Source organism: Erythrolamprus reginae, chromosome 2 (genome assembly GCF_031021105.1).
Source record: "Erythrolamprus reginae isolate rEryReg1 chromosome 2, rEryReg1.hap1, whole genome shotgun sequence".
In the NCBI taxonomy this organism is placed as follows: Eukaryota; Metazoa; Chordata; class Lepidosauria; order Squamata; family Dipsadidae; genus Erythrolamprus; species Erythrolamprus reginae.
The window spans coordinates 122,537,647-122,555,606 of NC_091951.1; the positions used below are offsets into that span (position 1 = coordinate 122,537,647).

The 17,960-nt window shown below is 38.4% G+C and overlaps 1 protein-coding gene across 2 annotated transcripts; it reads left to right on the forward strand.

Moving 5' to 3' along the window:
- Positions 1-11,440: 11,440 nt before the first annotated feature.
- On the forward strand, positions 11,441-16,919 carry DRD1 (dopamine receptor D1). 2 transcript variants are annotated; one of them, XM_070735875.1, is made up of 3 exons: positions 11,441-11,532; positions 12,028-12,109; positions 13,047-16,919. In XM_070735875.1, the coding sequence occupies exon 3, from the start codon at positions 13,697-13,699 to the stop codon at positions 15,050-15,052; it is 1,356 nt and encodes a 451-aa protein (XP_070591976.1). In that variant the 5' UTR covers positions 11,441-11,532; positions 12,028-12,109; positions 13,047-13,696; the 3' UTR covers positions 15,053-16,919. The 2 variants fall into 2 exon arrangements, with proteins under 2 accessions (XP_070591976.1, XP_070591977.1); XM_070735876.1 differs by lacking the exons at positions 11,441-11,532; positions 12,028-12,109 and adding an exon at positions 12,156-12,952.
- The last annotated feature ends 1,041 nt before the right edge of the window (positions 16,920-17,960 follow it).

The window sequence follows — 17,960 nt, forward strand, 5'->3', positions numbered from 1 at the left end:
TTCTTTGACTCCTGGTACAGTGATATCAATAACTCTATTCTTTAATCTTAACACAGATCTACCGTACACCCGCCCACTCTTTTCTTCCCTTTACTCTTCTTTATTCTTTCTTTCCTTTCCTTCTTTTTGTATGTCTGTATGTTCATTGACTTTTTTGTTTATATGTCTTGGTTTATTGTCAAAATATACTGCTTAGACTACAACCCGACACGATTATTGACTTTTGTAATTTGTAATGTTTTTATTGCCAAACGCAATTATATATATTTTTTGTATATCTGTAAATAAAATATTTTAAAATTAAAAAAAAAATAACTCTATTCTTCGGCCCTTGATAACCATGAGATCTGGCATGTTGTATTCCAAATGACGATCTGCCTGTATTCTAAAATCCTACAACATCATCACCCTCTCATTTTGAGTAACCTTTTCTACTTTGTGGACTTTTTGGATACATGACTTTTGGGATACAGGTATGTCATATTTTTTTACAGAATAGAATAGAATAGAATTTTTATTGGCCAAGTGTGATTGGACACACAAGGAATTTGTCTTGGTGCATATGCTCTCAGCGTACATAAAAGAAAAAGATATGTTTGTCAAGAATCATGTGGTACAACACTTAATGATTGTCATAGGGGTCAAATAAGCAATGAAGAAACAATCAATGTTAATAAAAATCTTATGATACAAGCAACAAGTTACAGTCATACAGTCCTAAGTGGGAGGAAAAGGATGATAGGAATGATGAGGGAAAAAACCTAGTAGAAATAGAAGTGCAGATTTAGTAAAAAGTCTGACAGTGTTAATGACCAGTGGAATAATAATGCTAATAATACTAATACTAATAATACCAATACTACTAATACTAAGTATAAGGATAAGACCTGGTTATGGCTCACTAATGGAACACTGACGAAGGAGACAGAAGATTTGATCCTTGCAATCAGAACAATCAAGGCCAGGATTGAAAAATCAGCTGATGACCCAAAATGTAGACTTTGCAAGGAAGCTGATGAAACAATTGATCACATCCTCAGTGGCTGCAAGAAAATCGCACAGACAGACTGCAAACAGAGGCACAATTATTTGGCCCAGCTGCTCCATTGGAACCTGTGCCACAACTACCTTCTACCAGTGGTAAAGAACTGGTGGCATCATAAACCTGAGAAAGTAGTTGAAAACAAACATGCCAAAATACTTTGGGTCTTTTGAATTCAAAGTGACGGAGCTTTGAAATACAATACTTCATGATTGTGGAAAAGAAAAAAAGTGTGGATCATTGATGTCACCATACCAGGTGACAGTTGAATTGATGGAAAACAACAATAAAAACTTGGCCAATATCATGATCTTAAAATCAAACTACAACAACTCTGGCATAAACCAATACAGGTGGTTCCAGTATTAATCGGCACACTGGGTGCTGTGCCAAAAGACTTCAGCCAGCATTTGAAAGTGATAAACATTGACAAAATCATGATCTGTCAGTTGCAAAAGGCCCTGTACTTGGATCTTGGGAAGTGTTTGACTTGTAATATTGTGATACGAAAACCAGCATATCAATCTCATTTGCTGTGTATTACTATTTTTTGTGAATAAATAATAATAACAACAACAACAATAACAACAGCAGCAACAACAACAACCCCCAACATTTTCCCCTTAGACTTTCTACAGTTGACCTCTCCAGGTTCCTAAGAGGTCAGTAAGGGGCGTACATAAGTGCACTAGTGTGCCTTCCGTCCCCTGTCCTTTAAAAAAAAAAGGCTAAACTTGATGTGTATTTGTCTGAGTGCCTTCAAGTCACTCCTGGTTATTGCCTGGACTAGTCTCTGCAATTTTCTTGGCAAGATTTTGGAAGTGGTTTGCCTTTGCCTCCTTCCTAGGCATGAGAAAGAGTGAATGGACCAGCTGAGTTTGTATCAAAGGCAGGATTATAATTTATAGTCTCCTGATTTCTATTCTGGTGCCTTAACTATCATATCAAAGTGGCTTTCAAACTTGATATTACTATTTCCTGACTCCACTTGAGAGCTTCTGCTGTACATTTATTAATCTACCATCAGAAAGTTAGTTAATCAGAAATCACATCTAATCTATCTAAAGAGCGTTTCTATTTTTTGAGGGAAAGAATGAAAAATCCTTCCTTACCATTCCATGCAAAAACACTGGAAGATCAAGAAAACTTGCTGCTCAACAAAAACTATAAGATGACCTGTTACAAAAGCAGATTAAACTAAGAGTTCTCACTGGCAATGAGACAATATCTACCACTTCATTTGAAGCTACGTCTTTCTGTTCATTAACATTTCTTGATTATTTGCTCACCCAATGTCTGACTTCTGTAAGCTGACCCTTTGATGTCTATAAAGTCCTTTCTCTGTCTGTCTGTCTGTCTGTCTGTCTGTCTGTCTGTCTGTCTGTCTGTCTGTCTGTGAAGTCTATAAAATGCAGACTGTTGAATCATGACAATAATGCCCAATAGGGCGATGAAGCAATGATTGAGCATATAAGAGGTCCTTTTCTTGGTCAAGATCTTTCTCCAAGAGATTTTTCTGTGACACATTTGGAGATGGTAACCAGACAAATGCTCCTTTGCATTTTTTACACCTTAGTTGCTAGCCATATTATGCCTGACAGTGCCCCAAAATACCCCCCCGCGCAGCCTTTTCCATGGGCGCACGCTCCCCATCCCCCTGCCAGCCCGTGGGGGGGAGGGGGCGGGGAGGTGCGGCGGCAGTAGGAGGAAAGGGAGCTGCAGCCGCCCCTGCCTCCCCACAGTGCCTCCGGCCAAACGCGCCCCTGGCTTCTCGGCCCTGCCCCCAGCCTGCCCGATCCGCCCCCTCTCCTCCTCCGCCGCCTCCTGCCTTGGGGTGCGACTTCTGCCGTGGCAGTGGTGGCTGAGGGACAAAAGCACTGCCAGCCAGGGGGCTGTGAGAGAGGGCTTTCTCCGCAGGCTTCGGGAATGCCCGCCCCGCCCCTCTCGCAGCCTCTTTGCTGGGAGTGCTTTCATCCCAGACTTCCAGCAAGGGGGCTGCAGTAGAGGCAGGGCAGGCATTCCCGAAGCACTCGGAAAAAGTGCTCTCGCAGCCCCCTTGCCGTCAGTGCTTCCGTTCCGGAGCTCCGCCCCACAGCTGATCACCCTGCCGCCGCCCCACGCCGCTGCTGAGAGAAAGAGAGAAAGGGAGGGGGAGAGAGAGATAGCAAGAGAGAGAAGAAAAAGAAAGCAATAGAGAGAGAGAAAGAAAACAAAAGAGAAAGAGAGAGAGAGATGAAAGGGGGGGAGAGAGAGATAGCAAGAGAGAGAAGAGAAAGAAAGCAATAGAGAGAGAGAAAGAAAGCAAAAGAGAAAGAGAGATGAAAGGGGGGGAGAGAGAGATAGCAAGAGAGAGAAGAGAAAGCAAGCAAGAGAGATAGAAAGAGTGAGAGAGAAATAAAGCAAGAGAGAGAGAGAGAGAAAGACAGAGAGAGAGAGAGAGCAAGAGGGGGAGAGAGAAAGAGAGAGAAATGACTCTTGATTTAAAGCATATGGTAAAAAGCACCCAAATAATAACAGAGAAAAAAAACCCCAGCCGTTTGTGTGTGTGTGTGTGTGTGTGTGAACTCTTGAACCATTTCCAATAGCTCACCTCTAATTGGAAATGGTTCAAGAGTTCACACACACACACACACACACACACACACACGGGGGGAGGAGACAGTGATGGAAAAAGAGAAGATAATAATAGTAATAGATTTTGGTTTTGTTTTATTATTAATTTCTTTTAATAAAAAAAGAAGGGAATTATTTATTTATTTATTTATTTTTCTATGCCACCCAGTCCCAAAGGGACTGTCGCTCAGACACTATACTTTTCCACCCACACCGAAAAAAAATTAGAGGGAACATTGCCTGACAGTAGTATTCACCTTATTTTGACAGTCCAGAATGTACATAGGTTGAAGTTCATTTGTGGCCAACCTCTGCCTAGCCAAAGGGGCAACTCTGGAAAAGTTAGGTATCCAGCTAGATAGAAAGAATTTTGCATGTATATACTGTTTGTATGCATTTCTTTAGATGCCAGGCTTATAATTATTCTGAATGTGTGATGAAGATGGAGGTCTTGTGACCCTTTCCCCATTCACTGCAGGTATTACAATATCTAATATATTTTGAGGCATTCCAAGTTATGCATGCAAAACCACAGATCCACACAACTCAATAGGACAGAACTTTAATCATTGAAAAGTTTTGTTTCTGAAGCAATGCATATTTATAATCCATATAATCAACAGGAAATGAATAATGCCTCAGAGTAGTTTAATTCTTATGAATTATCTCTGTTCCCTTGCTGTTTTTATTCAATCTCATTTTTCCTAATTAATCTGCTTGAACCAGCATGATATTCTTTAAAGGAACTTGACCTTTTATTGAATAATTCATGTTGATGCATGCACTCTGCAATGAAAGTTTGTTAGCAATCCCCTTGGCAGGAGAAAAATGAAGTCAAAGCCTTTCAGTAATTTGTTTGCCAAGAATATTAGTATAATCACTTATTGGCATTAATTATTCCTACCGCAAATGGTACATTAAATTAGAAGTTGTGGGCTTTGTCTTTGGATTCCTCAATGAAATGAAAAGTCATAGACCAGTGATGGTGAACCTTTTTTTCTTTGGGTGCTGAAAGAGCGTGCATACACATTGCCATGCATGCACGAGTGCCCAAACTCCTAATTCAATGCCCGGGGAAGGCAGAAACAGCTTCTCTCACCCCCAGAGGCCCTCTGGATACCTCTGAAGGACAGAAAAAGCTTGTTTTCAACTTCTGGTGGGCCCAGTAGTCTTGATTTCCACCCTTCCCAGGCTCCAAAGGCTTCCCTGGAGCCAGAGGAGGGTAAAAATACCCTCCCCAACCCACTTAGAAGTTCTCTGGAAGCCAAAAATGCCTTCTCTGAGCTCCTCTGCAAGCCAAAAATCAGCTGGCTGACACACACATAATGTTGAAGCCGAGCTAGGGCAATGGCTCACAGATATGGTTCCATGTGCCACCTGTAGCACCTGTGCCAAAGGTTCGCCATCACTGCCATAGACTGAGAAAGATAATGATCGGAAATAGTAGACAAGATCAAATATATTGTGCCAAAAGTGCCTATAGCAGTTAGAGCAGATTGGTGCTACTGGGCTTTATCTTTCTTTCATGTTCCTTTTTTAATTTCATCCGAACAGAGGTGGTATTCAGCAGGTTCTGACCAGTTCTGGAGAACCAGTAGTGGAAATTTTGAGTAGTTCAGAGAACCAGTAAATATCATATCTGACTGGCCCTGCCCCCATTTAATCTCTGCCTCCTGAGTCCAAGCTGATCAGGAGGAAATGGGATTTTATTTACTAATTTACTAATTTACTAATTTACTAATTTACTAATTTACTAATTTACTAATTTACTAATTTACTAATTTACTAATTTACTAATTTACTAATTTACTAATTTACTAATTTACTAATTTACTAATTTACTAATTTACTAATTTACTAATTTACTAATTTACTAATTTACTAATTTACTAATTTACTAATTTACTAATTTACTTACTTATTTATTCAATTTTTTAAAATGCCACCCTTCTCCTTAGACTCGGGGCGGCTTACAACATGTTAGCAATAGCACTTTTAAACAGAGCCAGCATATTGCCCCCACAATCTGGGTCCTCATTTTACCCACCTCGGAAGGATAGAAGGCTGAGTCAACCTTGAGCCGGTGATGAGATTTGAACCACTGACCTACAGATCTACAGTCAGCTTTAGTGGCCTGCAGTACTGCACACTGCCTGCTGTACCACCTTTGCAGTAATCTTCCCCTTGAGTGGGGTGGGAATGGAGATTTTACAGTATCCTTCCCTTGCTACATCCACCAAGCCACATTCACCAAGCCACGCCCCCAGAACTGGTAGTAATTGTTTTTGAATCACACCAGTGCATCTCTTAAAATCTAAAGGTGGAGGTTAAAATACTTTCAAACTGAGCTTGATTCCTGATGGGTACATGAATGCATCTATGTGATGCCAACAATATGTAGCTTGTCATTGACTTCTGTTCAGATATATATCTTACCAGTCTGACATAGAGCAAAAAGGTTTCTGGTGGCATCCCATCAAACTATTAATCGGGTCTGACTTACTTAGTTTTGAGATCAGGGAGCATTGGCTGGATGCTGCTATCTGAGTCTTGAACTGAATAATTGAATTGTCTTTTTGAAGCCAAATGGATTCCCAGTCTGAATATTCAGGCAGAGCAATTTCCTGCATGAAGAGGATACAGGTACAGTTTGTTAAGGAGTGTGCAGAACCTTGAGTTATCAAGGACATGCACAAAAGAAAAGGTGGGATTCCAGCAGATATCCAGACATACAAGACAGATATATTAAAGAATATAAAATAGTGTTTAGAAATAGCACAGGCAAGTTAAACAGTCAATATCTCTCAATACAATAATAATATTACAAGTCTGTCTTTGCCTTACATATCATACATTGCAGCTTACAAATCCATCAAACTATCATAGAATATTCAGAGCTTACTACATCAGTCACAGTGAATCATCAGAAAGAGCAAAGAGAGCAGAGAGAGAGATTCATGCTTTCTGGCTCCCTCTTATGGCAATTTTTCAATACTTCTTAAAACTATAGTACTTCAATACAAACAAACATTGTTAGCTTGTTTATATATTACAGAATACCCTATGAAACTAGACTTACTATCCTGGGTCTGGAAAGCTTAGAACTACAACACCTTAAACATGATTTAAGTATTATCCACAAGATCATATGCTGCAACGTCCTGCCTGTCAATGACTACTTCAACTTCAACCACAACAAAACAAGAGCACATTACAGATTCAAACTTAATATTAACCGCTCCAAACTTGACTGTAAAAAATATGACCTTAGCAATCGAGTTTTCGAAGCGTGGAACTCACTACCGGACTCCGTAGTGTCAACCCCTAACCCCCAACATTTTACCCTTAGACTATCCACAATTGACCTATCCAGATTTCTAAGAGGTCAGTAAGGGGCATGCATAAGTGCACTGGTGTGTCTTCCACTCCCCGTCCAATTGTCTCTCTTATATCTCATATATCTTTTCTTCCATACCTTTATCTTCCTCTAGTATCCATTGATACATTTTATTCTTATGTCTTTTCTCCTACTCTTTCTTTGATCTATTTTACTATGTGTGTATTATCTAAACCTTCATGGTGTAATGGACAAAATAAATAAAAAAAAATAAAATAAATTCTAAACCCAACTGTTTTGTACAGAGTACTAACATAAACAGAAATGGTAAAATCAACCACTAGCGTGTCCATACGTCTGAATTGGTTTGAATGACTTGTATGTATGCTACTGAATTGTCTTTAGTTTTAATTAGGATTTTAGCAATTAGTTTTTTCTTGACTTCATTTTATTGCTGCTGTTATTTGTAATTTTTATATTGTTGTAAGCCACCCTGAGTCCTTTGGGATTGGGTGGCATAGAAGTCAAACAAACAAACAAACAAACAAACAAACAAACAAACAAACAAACAAACAAACACATGTTTTGTCTTGGGTGTACTGTTTTTTTTAACCTAATGTGTTCATCGCTGTAATATATTTAATTTTTTTAAAAAAATAATAAAAAATGCAACACAATATAAAACAGCATAAGAAAATACATGAAATCTAAGGAAATATAAAAAAAGAAAACCAAAGGGTCTCCCCCCCCCAGGTTTATATTACAATAGATATGTAAATGTTGCTTCCAATGCAATGAAAAAATTAATTGTACTATACACCAATGCACCAGAGATTTTTCACATATGGTGCTATTATCTATCTCTCTGTCTGTCTCACAGTTGCATTTTTGGGAAACAAACATATGATTCAAACCAACAAAACTATTAGCTCACGTTGCTGTTTATATAATACTAATAAGCAGAAATGGTGGAGAAAATGGCAAGAAAGATCAAGAGTTGATCAGCACTAGGTGAAGATAAACTGCATGGGTTTTGTTTGAAACATCTGATTAGTCTATACTCATTTATGGCTAAGCAATTGAACAACATTCAATTTTCACCAAGGAGATGAAATTGAAGTTTGTTTAATATCCGACAAAATCTGCCTGATAATGAATGATCCATTGAAATGGGCAGCAATTACAAGCCAATTACCTGCTTACCAACAACTTTCAAATGGCTAACTAATGTAATAGCTGATGCAGTCTAACTGAAAATAAGCTCTTTCCACCTGAGCACAAAGGAAATGGCCTAAACATTAGATGAACAAAAGATCAGCTCCCAATTGACAAGATGATTCTGGAAAATTGCAAGAAATGGAAGACCAACTTGAATGCAATGCAGATTGATTACAAGAAGTCATTCGACTCCATACCACATGATTGGATAATCAAGCATAAAAATAACAGGAGTCAGTAGAAGCGTCAGAGGTTTTGTGCAAAGTTTAATGGTGCAATTGAGAACATGGTTGGTAGTCAATGGCGATAGACTGGGAGTGGTTAATATCACAAAACGAATCTTTCAAGGAAATTCAGTATTATTACTATTGTTTGACAATGAACATTTCTCTGTTGAGACTACTGAACAAATCAGGCCATGGCTATCAAATGTTAAAAACATCTGCCAAGCTATTCCAGCTCCTTTTCATGGATGATCTAAAGCTGTATGGAAAAACACAGTCTGAAATAGGATCACCCCTCAACATTGACCACATATACAGCCAAAGTAGTGCAATGGAGCTTGTGCAATGGAGCTGAACAAATGTGCCAGTCTCACCATCAACAGGAGAAGAATAATGAAAACTGAAGGTATCAAGATGCCCTATGGAAATAACATTAAGAATCTGGATAAAAATGAATTGCTACAAATACCTGAGCATCCTTCAAGCTGACAAAAAATCAAGCGCACTGAAATCAAGAAGAAGGTTAGAAGTGAATACATCAAGGGAGTGGAAAAAATCTTGAAGTCCAAACTCAGTGTAGGAAAAAAAATAAGGCAATCTGAGCAATTCCAGTTATTAGACAACACAATTTGAATAGTGGACTGGACTCAAACAGAACTAAAAGCCCAGAATAGGAAGAAGAGAAAAATATTGACAGTGATTCATGCTCTTCATCCACACAGCAATCTTGACAGATTCTACTTACTAGGGAAAACAGGTGGGTGTGGAATGTTCCAAATAGGCCAGCTAGTTGAAGAAGAAAAAAGAGCATTGGAAGAATATCTGAAGGTTGATGGAGAAGATGCACTTAAGCTGTTATACCATGAAGGCTGACTGAGTATTTGAGAGACCAAACTGGCCTACATGAAATATCAAATAAAGAATAGAAAAGAGACAAGGCAAAGTATTAAAAAAAAGCAGGCTAACAAATAACAAGACCTGGCAATGACTAAAAGCAAGAAAATTGAAGAAGAAGGGCTAATTCTGGCTGTACAGGACCAAACCTTAAGAACAAATGCATACAAAACCAGAATTGAGAAGACAGCAACAGACAGCAAGAGCTATCTCTGCAAAGAAGCTGAAGAAACAGTTAACAATCTAGTTAGCTGCTGCAAGTTTTCACAGATTGACTACAAACAATGACGTGATGAAGTAGCAACAGTGGGACATTGGAATATCTGCAAGAAATACATTTACCTGCAATTAGTAACCATAAAATAGACAAAGTAATAAAACATGAAGATGGCAAAAGTGCTCTGGGGCATAGACAGGCACCTGTCATATAGCACCCTAGATTTAACAATTGTAAGTCAAAAATGTCTGGATGGTGGACATTGCAATATTTGGAGGGGGAGAAAAAAAGAGAAAGAATGGGGTGGGGGACAAGGAATCACAAAATACAAAGACCTATAAATAAGAATGACTCTTATTTATAGGTCTTTGTTCAAAAGAAAGCAAAGATAGTACCAATTTTAATAGGTACCTTAGGTGCAATCTGAAAACATCTGAAATTCCACTTTAACACCACTGGCTTGGCAATACCAACATCAGTCAATTTAAAAAGACAACTTTGCCCAGCTTACATCCTGCAAAAATACCTGTAATACCATCCAATAACAAGATTTATCTATCCCAGATTCTTGGGAAAGACCTAATAGATGAATAAAAATGCCAAATCCAGCCTAAACATCTAGATGACTATAACATAAAACATAAAAATGAACTAATAGCACAATGTAGGGTGTTAGCATTATGATGATTAAAAAAAATGATGCAGCCAGAGGTTTGGTCAGGTAGAAGTATTTTTTTTAAAAAATTTGATAATGCTTTCTCTCTTCTTTTATTTACAAAACAAGTTTTGATTTTTGTTTACAGCAATATGTTAGTTGCTATATATTTGAAAATCTTAGTAAGGAAAATTTCTTGTTCAGCAATGATGCTATTTTTAAAGACTTTATGTAAACACATTTTTTGATTATTCATAATTTTGTGTATTTTCTGATAAGTTTGGTTTTGATCTTTGTAAAAGTAGCTCAAACAAAATAAATTAAACTTTGCTTTTTTCCTGTGGTGTCTTCTTGTATATCAGAAACATAAATATTTCCTCAGTCAAAATCAGCTGTAGTTGTGATTGAGTAGTTGTGTAATTGTGTAGTTGTGTAATTGTTGTGAGTGCTCCTTGTCCACCTCTGGTCATGTCAGATTCTGAGGAGGAAGAGCCAGGTCCCTCTGGATACTCTGGGCCAGGGGGGTTGCAGAAAGTGAGAGTGAAGGAGAAAGTGACCTGAGTGAACCCAAGGAACCACTAAAGGGGGATAATATAACAATGGGGGAGTGATCCGAGTCGGAGGATGAGGAAGACATCAGAGTAGATAAATCGTTAATAGATGCTTGATATAGGAGATTTCTGAGAAGACAAGAGGAATTTCATAGTAAAAGGTATTAGCTTACAACCTTATCTCTTTGGAGTGTGATGCCACTTCCAGGCAGTATAAAAGCAAAGGGTTTGAGGTAACTGGGTGTGGGGTTTTAAAGCCGTTCATGGAAGAGGTATCCGAGTGGGGGGGGGAGGGACTTGAAAAAGGCTTCAAAAACACCCTTCTGCTACCCTCTCTTGTCCCAGAGCTTTCAATTTACTTTGAGAAGGAAATATTCTATGATGCCAATAACTCTGTTTATTATTCCCTTCTTCCCTTTCCCCTCCCCTCCCCGGGAACGCAACAGCATGATGGGTATGATTATAATGATGATAATGGGGAATACAGTAATTCCGTTCCTGTTGGGTATGCCTTTCTCATTTTTACCAGAAGAGGGAGCCGGCTTCATAGTGAAATCCAAATTGCTGAAGTTGGTGAACAACACAATGAATCATATAAAGAGAAAGTGAATATGCCTTGCTGTGGAGTGCGGAGAGAAGAGGAGGGGAAGGGAGAGAGGAAAGAAAAGAACCAGAAACAAACCGCGGCAAAAAGATGAAGTGAGTCTTGTCCTTTCAGCTGGGAGTTTGTACCATCAGCACTCGGGAATGGCCCACCCTCATTAAACAACTTCTCTATTTGGTAAGTTCATGCCTCAGCCCTTAGCATCAACTCATGTTATGCATGGTCTTTGTTTATGGAAGCTGGTTTGGGTTCATAAGCAGGCAGGTTCTTTGCCTTGACTGTGTGTTGCTAGTAGAGCATTTTGATTTTTTTCTTGTTTTTCTTTTCGTAAATCATGACCTAAAAGAATAAAAATTCATACATTTTGGAGGATGTGCCGAATTCAGGCATCTTTAAATCTTTTTACACATGTGTGACCAAGCACAATTATACCTGCACAAATAGCTTGGAAAATTGGATGCCTGATTAATTTTAAAGATCACTTGAGATTATATTTGACCATTTATTTATGACTGGAGGATAAATCTATATACCATGACTGTTTAGAAAGACAAGCAGGATCTTGTGTGCCGCTATGCAACTTCAGTGGCACTGGGGGGTTAAAATTAGGATGGCATATTCAAAATTTTGAATATCGTGGTATTTAATTTTCCATTTTTCCTTCACACATAGGGAGAACGGTGTATCTGTTCTGTGCTATAGAAGAAAAAGAGAGAAAGATAGCTTCCTGCAAGAGAAGATGCTTGATTTTAAGGTCAGAAAATCATGCATGTTGCTTTATAATGTTATTCATGCCTGGAAGTCCTTCCTCTGAGATTTAGAAAAGAGACCTCAAGCAAACAAATCTTTCCATGCTGGGTTATATTGCTCTCTATCACTCCAGTCAAAATGAAGCCAATACTTCCAGGACTGTCAGCTTGGCGAGATGAAGAGAAAACTTATGAGTTCATAGATGCATGTTTACGGTTAGAGCACAGAAGAATCTGAGGAAACTCCCCTATCTGGATGCATTTGAAGGAAAAAGAACCATTGACAGTTACACCTAATGTTTGAGAAGCAATGAATGGGCTATAGCTGAAACATCCAGGTCTAAAGGGACCTGAACTCTGGATCAGTAGTTACACTTCTCCTTTATTCTTCCAATGAAAACTAAAAGACCATCAGCACTTTTCAAGACCTTTGGCAGAAAACTGGAAATATCATGTCTTTGCTTTGGATGATTTCATCCTGATGGGGTATTTCAACAGGATGTACCAAGCGTGACTTGGGTGATAAACAATCAAACGGGGTGGCTTTGATGCACAGAGTTTGCACATGAATCATAAGGGCTGGCTGGAATTGAAGGAGCTTGTCCACGTCCTGAGAAGGCTAATTCAGAAGAATCCTCAAACTTCAGTCTGGTGGCTTTTGCTAAAAAAAATAAAATCAACGCCTGCTTAGCATTCTTCCACCAGGATATTATTCCCAAAGCAACGCACTCGCTTGCTGTGATTGTAACCCATTGTCTTGCTATGCAATTCAAATCCTAAATATAAAGTTGAAAGAAAGAAAGAAAAATGTTTCCCTGGATTAGACACGAGCGTCAGAAGTCCTAAAGGTAGGATGGAGAATTTCTTCTTTAGGCAAAACTGTGATCATTCTATAAACCTTCTGAATGTTTTAAAATGTAAATTTATTTTCTTTGCCTCTAGGATGATGAATCTTTATTAAACTATTTTGGAACAATAAAAGGAACTGAGTCCCGAGGCTACCTATAAAGGCAGAACTGATGTTTTAATTTCAGAGCAGAAAGGTATGAAGGCTGAAGTGGGTTTAAGATGTCCATCAATTAAAGGGACGAGAAATTGTATCAGCAACCAGAACACTTGAAGAGTTACACTTCATTAGAGCAGAAGGGTTCGTTAAAAGAATCATTAATCTATTTAAGTGAGAAAAAGTGCAAACTGAAAAGTGATTACGCTCTGTACAGAATTCTCTGAGGATTTTTCTCCCACTGGCCTGTTCCTGCTAAGAGTATTCTATTTTTGGCTAATATTTAAAAGAAGATTGTTTTTTAAAAAGGCAGACGGGGGTAGGTGGAGAGGGACGTTAAGCCCCAATGTGGTCAGCAAGTTCAGATACTTGTGATGGATTATACGTGTGCTTTTGTTTTTTTAAAGCTTTTTTTTTGAGAAAGAGAGAGAGAGGGAGAAAGCAAAGGGATCCTCCCAAAACCACAGACTTGAGGAGGAATCTCAGGGTGCCTGCCAGGTTCTGAGCAATTAAATTGTAAGCTCTGTGAAAACACAAGGAGCTGAAGCCCCGACCTGGTCTGTGACATGATTTTGCCTGAGAAGGAAAGATGATTTGGAACAACACCACTATGGACGGGGAAGGGCTGCTTGTGAAAAGAGATTCCTGCTTCCGAATCCTCACCGGCTGCTTCCTCTCCTTGCTGATCCTTTCCACACTCCTAGGCAACACCCTGGTCTGCGCAGCTGTCATTAGGTTTCGCCACCTGCGGTCCAAGGTGACCAACTTCTTTGTGATCTCTTTGGCAGTCTCAGACCTTTTAGTTGCTGTATTGGTCATGCCCTGGAAAGCTGTGGCCGAGATAGCTGGATTCTGGCCTTTTGGATCGTTCTGTAACATCTGGGTGGCATTTGACATCATGTGTTCCACGGCCTCCATCTTAAATTTGTGTGTCATTAGCGTGGACAGGTATTGGGCCATCTCCAGCCCATTTAGGTATGAGAGGAAAATGACCCCCAGGGCAGCCTTTGTCATGATCAGTGTGGCCTGGACCTTGTCTGTGCTGATTTCCTTCATCCCTGTGCAACTGAACTGGCACAAAGCAAAAACCACCAGCTTTTTAGACTTAAATGCCAGTTTCCAGGGTGTGGCTATGGACAACTGTGATTCCAGTTTGAACAGGATGTATGCAATCTCTTCCTCTCTTATTAGTTTTTACATCCCAGTGGCCATCATGATAGTCACCTATACAAGGATATATAGGATTGCTCAAAAGCAAATACGGCGTATATCAGCACTGGAACGAGCAGCCGTGCATGCGAAGAACTGTCAAACCACTGCTGGCAATAGGAACAGTATGGACGGCCAGCAGCCAGAAAGCTCCTTCAAAATGTCCTTCAAGAGAGAGACTAAAGTTTTAAAGACTTTGTCAGTGATCATGGGAGTGTTTGTATGCTGTTGGCTACCCTTCTTCATCCTGAACTGCATGGTGCCCTTTTGTGAGCCCAGTATCTCATCCCAGGGAGCAGAGCCATTTTGTATAAGTTCTGCCACTTTCGATGTTTTTGTTTGGTTTGGATGGGCCAATTCTTCCTTGAACCCAATCATTTATGCCTTCAATGCAGATTTCCGGAAGGCATTTTCCACTCTTCTTGGCTGCTATAGACTCTGTCCTTTTTCCATTCATGCGATAGAGACAGTTAGTATCAACAATAATGGGGGTATGGGTTTTTCGAGTCAGCTTGAGCCAAGAGGGTCCAGCCCCAAAGATTGCAATTTTGTCTATTTGATTCCCCATTCAGTTCTCTGCCCAGAAGAAGATATGATGCATAAAGAAGAGGAGGGGGTATTCTCTAAAACCTTGGAAAAAAATTCTCCAACCCTATCAGGTATTTTGGATTTCGAGGCTGATGTGTCTTTGGAAAAGATCAATCCAATCACACAAAATGGCCAGCATAAAACCTGAGGTTGTAAAGTTGAGTCATTAAAAAAAAGTGATCAATTGAGAAAGATTTTCAACTTTTTTTGGTATGTTTTTAATAAGAAGGTGTGCTATTGTGAGACTCAAAGCCATCACATAAAAATCCAGAACTTAATCAGCTGCTGTTTGACAAAAACATAAAATTTTAAAAAGAATTCCACCTTTCATACGTTGTATTTAAAGGTTGTTCTGTGTTGTTCATCTTGAATGGAAATGAATCAAATATGTAGGTATGGTGTAGCTGCAAAAAAAGAAAAAAAAAAGAAAAAAAAAGAGTTTTAAGTGGATACATGTTTGCAGAAACAGACCTGGGGAAACTAATTATACTTCTCTGTGTGAATAAAATGTAATAGATTTATATGAGATTCCCATTTGACTTGCATAGTCACTTGTGGGTATTTATACATTGAAAGAAAAATTTGATAACTTGCCAGATTAGGTGGATGCCTTTAAAAACAATTTTGAACATCAATACAGCCTTATAATAAAGAATGGGGTATTTTTAATAGTAGGAAGATTATATGTCAATATTGGCTTTCTTTATTTATTATTTAAATGGGTATTTTTTCATATGTTTAAACAAACATGACTTTATCTTATTTTAATATATGTCGGGGGGAAATAGGATATTTGTATGTATGGTGTTATTCATTGCATTTTTGATCTGTTTACTAGTCAGCACTTTATGAAGAAGAAACAAAAGGGAGAATTTACAAAATCAGCTTTGTCTAGCTAACTCTAGAACTTGTAGGTGTTCCAAACCCAGCAAACGGGATAAATCCCCAGTACCTGGAGGAAAAGAGAGAGAGGTATTTTCTGAAGCAGAAGATCAGAATCACTTGAACGATACGTTATACAAACTATGATCTTCAAGAAACAAAATCTGTAGCTGCAGTTTTATTTTCAAATTTCGGTCTGTGTTGACTCTGCTTGAATGTCAGCATGTGAGTCTGTAGATAGCATACTGATCTAAGAGGAATTCCAATGGAAGAGTGAACACCAATTTAAAGATATGATGAGCTAAGAAATAAAACATCACCTATATTTGCAATTTGGAAGATGAACTAATCCTGTTAGATTTCTCTTAGTTCAAATTTCCTTTTGGGCCAGGGTGTGTGTGTGTGGGGGAAATAATTAAACCCTTTCACAGTGGGAGAGTAGATCTATCCACTAATATTCTCCATGATAGTTAAACAGAGCTTCAAATTGTGCAGGCATATGCCAACGAAAAGGAGGGCTATTCTTATGCCCTGCCACTGTGAGAATGTAATGCCACTTAGTCTGATCCAGAAAACTATGCCGTGCTCTTACGAAATGGGTACCAAAAAGAGCAACGCAGGAATGCTAGTACCATGTGAAGCAGTGCAGTTTGTCTTAAATCTCCTTGTTTTAATTTTCACTCTCGTTCACTGCTTCTTACGTTGAAAATAGTACCTCATTCTGATTTTACATTCTGACAAAATGAAAAGAACAACAAAACTCCTCCCTTTCCTGCAAGTTCCTAGACTGGCCAAGATTTGTTTTCTTTTAGCTTTCTCGAAACCAAAATTCCTCCCACAGTCCCTTAATCATATTATATAAAAATAATGAATGTTAAAGCTATAAAAGTAATATACAAAGAGGATAGTGATGATGATTGGGTGATAGCAAAACCCCCTCAGTTTTTGGAACAAAATACAACATTCATTGAGACATGCAGTCAGAAAAGGAGAAATGTAAGAGATAAATTAGGTCTACAAAAATATACTTCAGGTCTGTGTTACTCAAGTATTGTGAATGTTTTCATAATTCTATTGCCTGTAAGCTGCTTTCATACATATAATAAAAATTATTTTGTGAACATAAGGTCAAATAAAGCGATTTACATTATATTTATTAAATAAAACTTGCTTTTTTATTGCCATGTTGTTTTGACTAATTGGCAATTTCCTCCCACTTTCTTTTTTGTTTGTTTTGGAATCTCTTGTGACATTTAATTAATGGCTGGTGAATATCCACTAAGAATTATTTCATGCAGTTTCCTTTCAATATTCTTACATCTGTATTGGGACAGACTGGATTTCTATCCTTGTAAGAATTGGGCAGAAAAATAGAGTTTTCTTTAGTATAGAGCTCCCTTTCTGCATGCAAAAGTTTGATTGTCTGCATCATCTGATAAATCTGAAAAAAAGTCTTTTGAGAGTTACTGCTGTCAATACACACAATACTGGGAAATACGAGCAGTGATTATATGCAAAAGCAATTTTCTCTAAATAGCATCTTGATGTAACGTAAAAACAAATGTTTGCAACATTTTTTTTAAAAAAGTAACAAAACTAAATTACTTTTTTTTTTATCCTGAAAGATTTAAACATTGTTACAACAATGGCCCTGAGCAACTAACTCTTTGCCCCTGTTTTTAAAAGAGAGTCACTGCTTTATCCCCTCATGTGGGTGGGGTGTTCTGATAATTCAGAGGAAAACAAATGATCATGCTTTATTTCCTCCATCTTTCAGGGAATCGGATTTCAAATTCATAGCTTTGGTTCTGGGTTTCTGAAATTTGCAATGGTAAAACATGGTAGAAGAGAACTGGCGTTTCGGTTGTGCTGAACACTGAACAGATCTGTCCTGACATTTGAAGGAGGACGGAGAAATAGTGCAAATCTTCTGCCAAACTTATTATTGAGCTGAACTCTCAACATTATTGCATGAATGCATGAATATGTCCTCATCTCTCTCTATGTATTTGAATGTGTAAGTGTGTACACACTTTCATATGAATAATTATGTAATATACATTATAATAGGATCAGACCTTCTAGAACATCTGGTAACTTGTGGTCTTATGTCCATGGAGATCCTTAGTCATCCAGGTCATGGTTGTCCCAAAGGTGATTTTTCAAGAGGCAAC

Coding starts and splice junctions, on each gene's coding strand:
- DRD1 (XM_070735875.1), top strand. CDS start 13,697: ATGATTTGGAACAACACCACTATGGACGGGGAAGGGCTGCTTGTGAAA.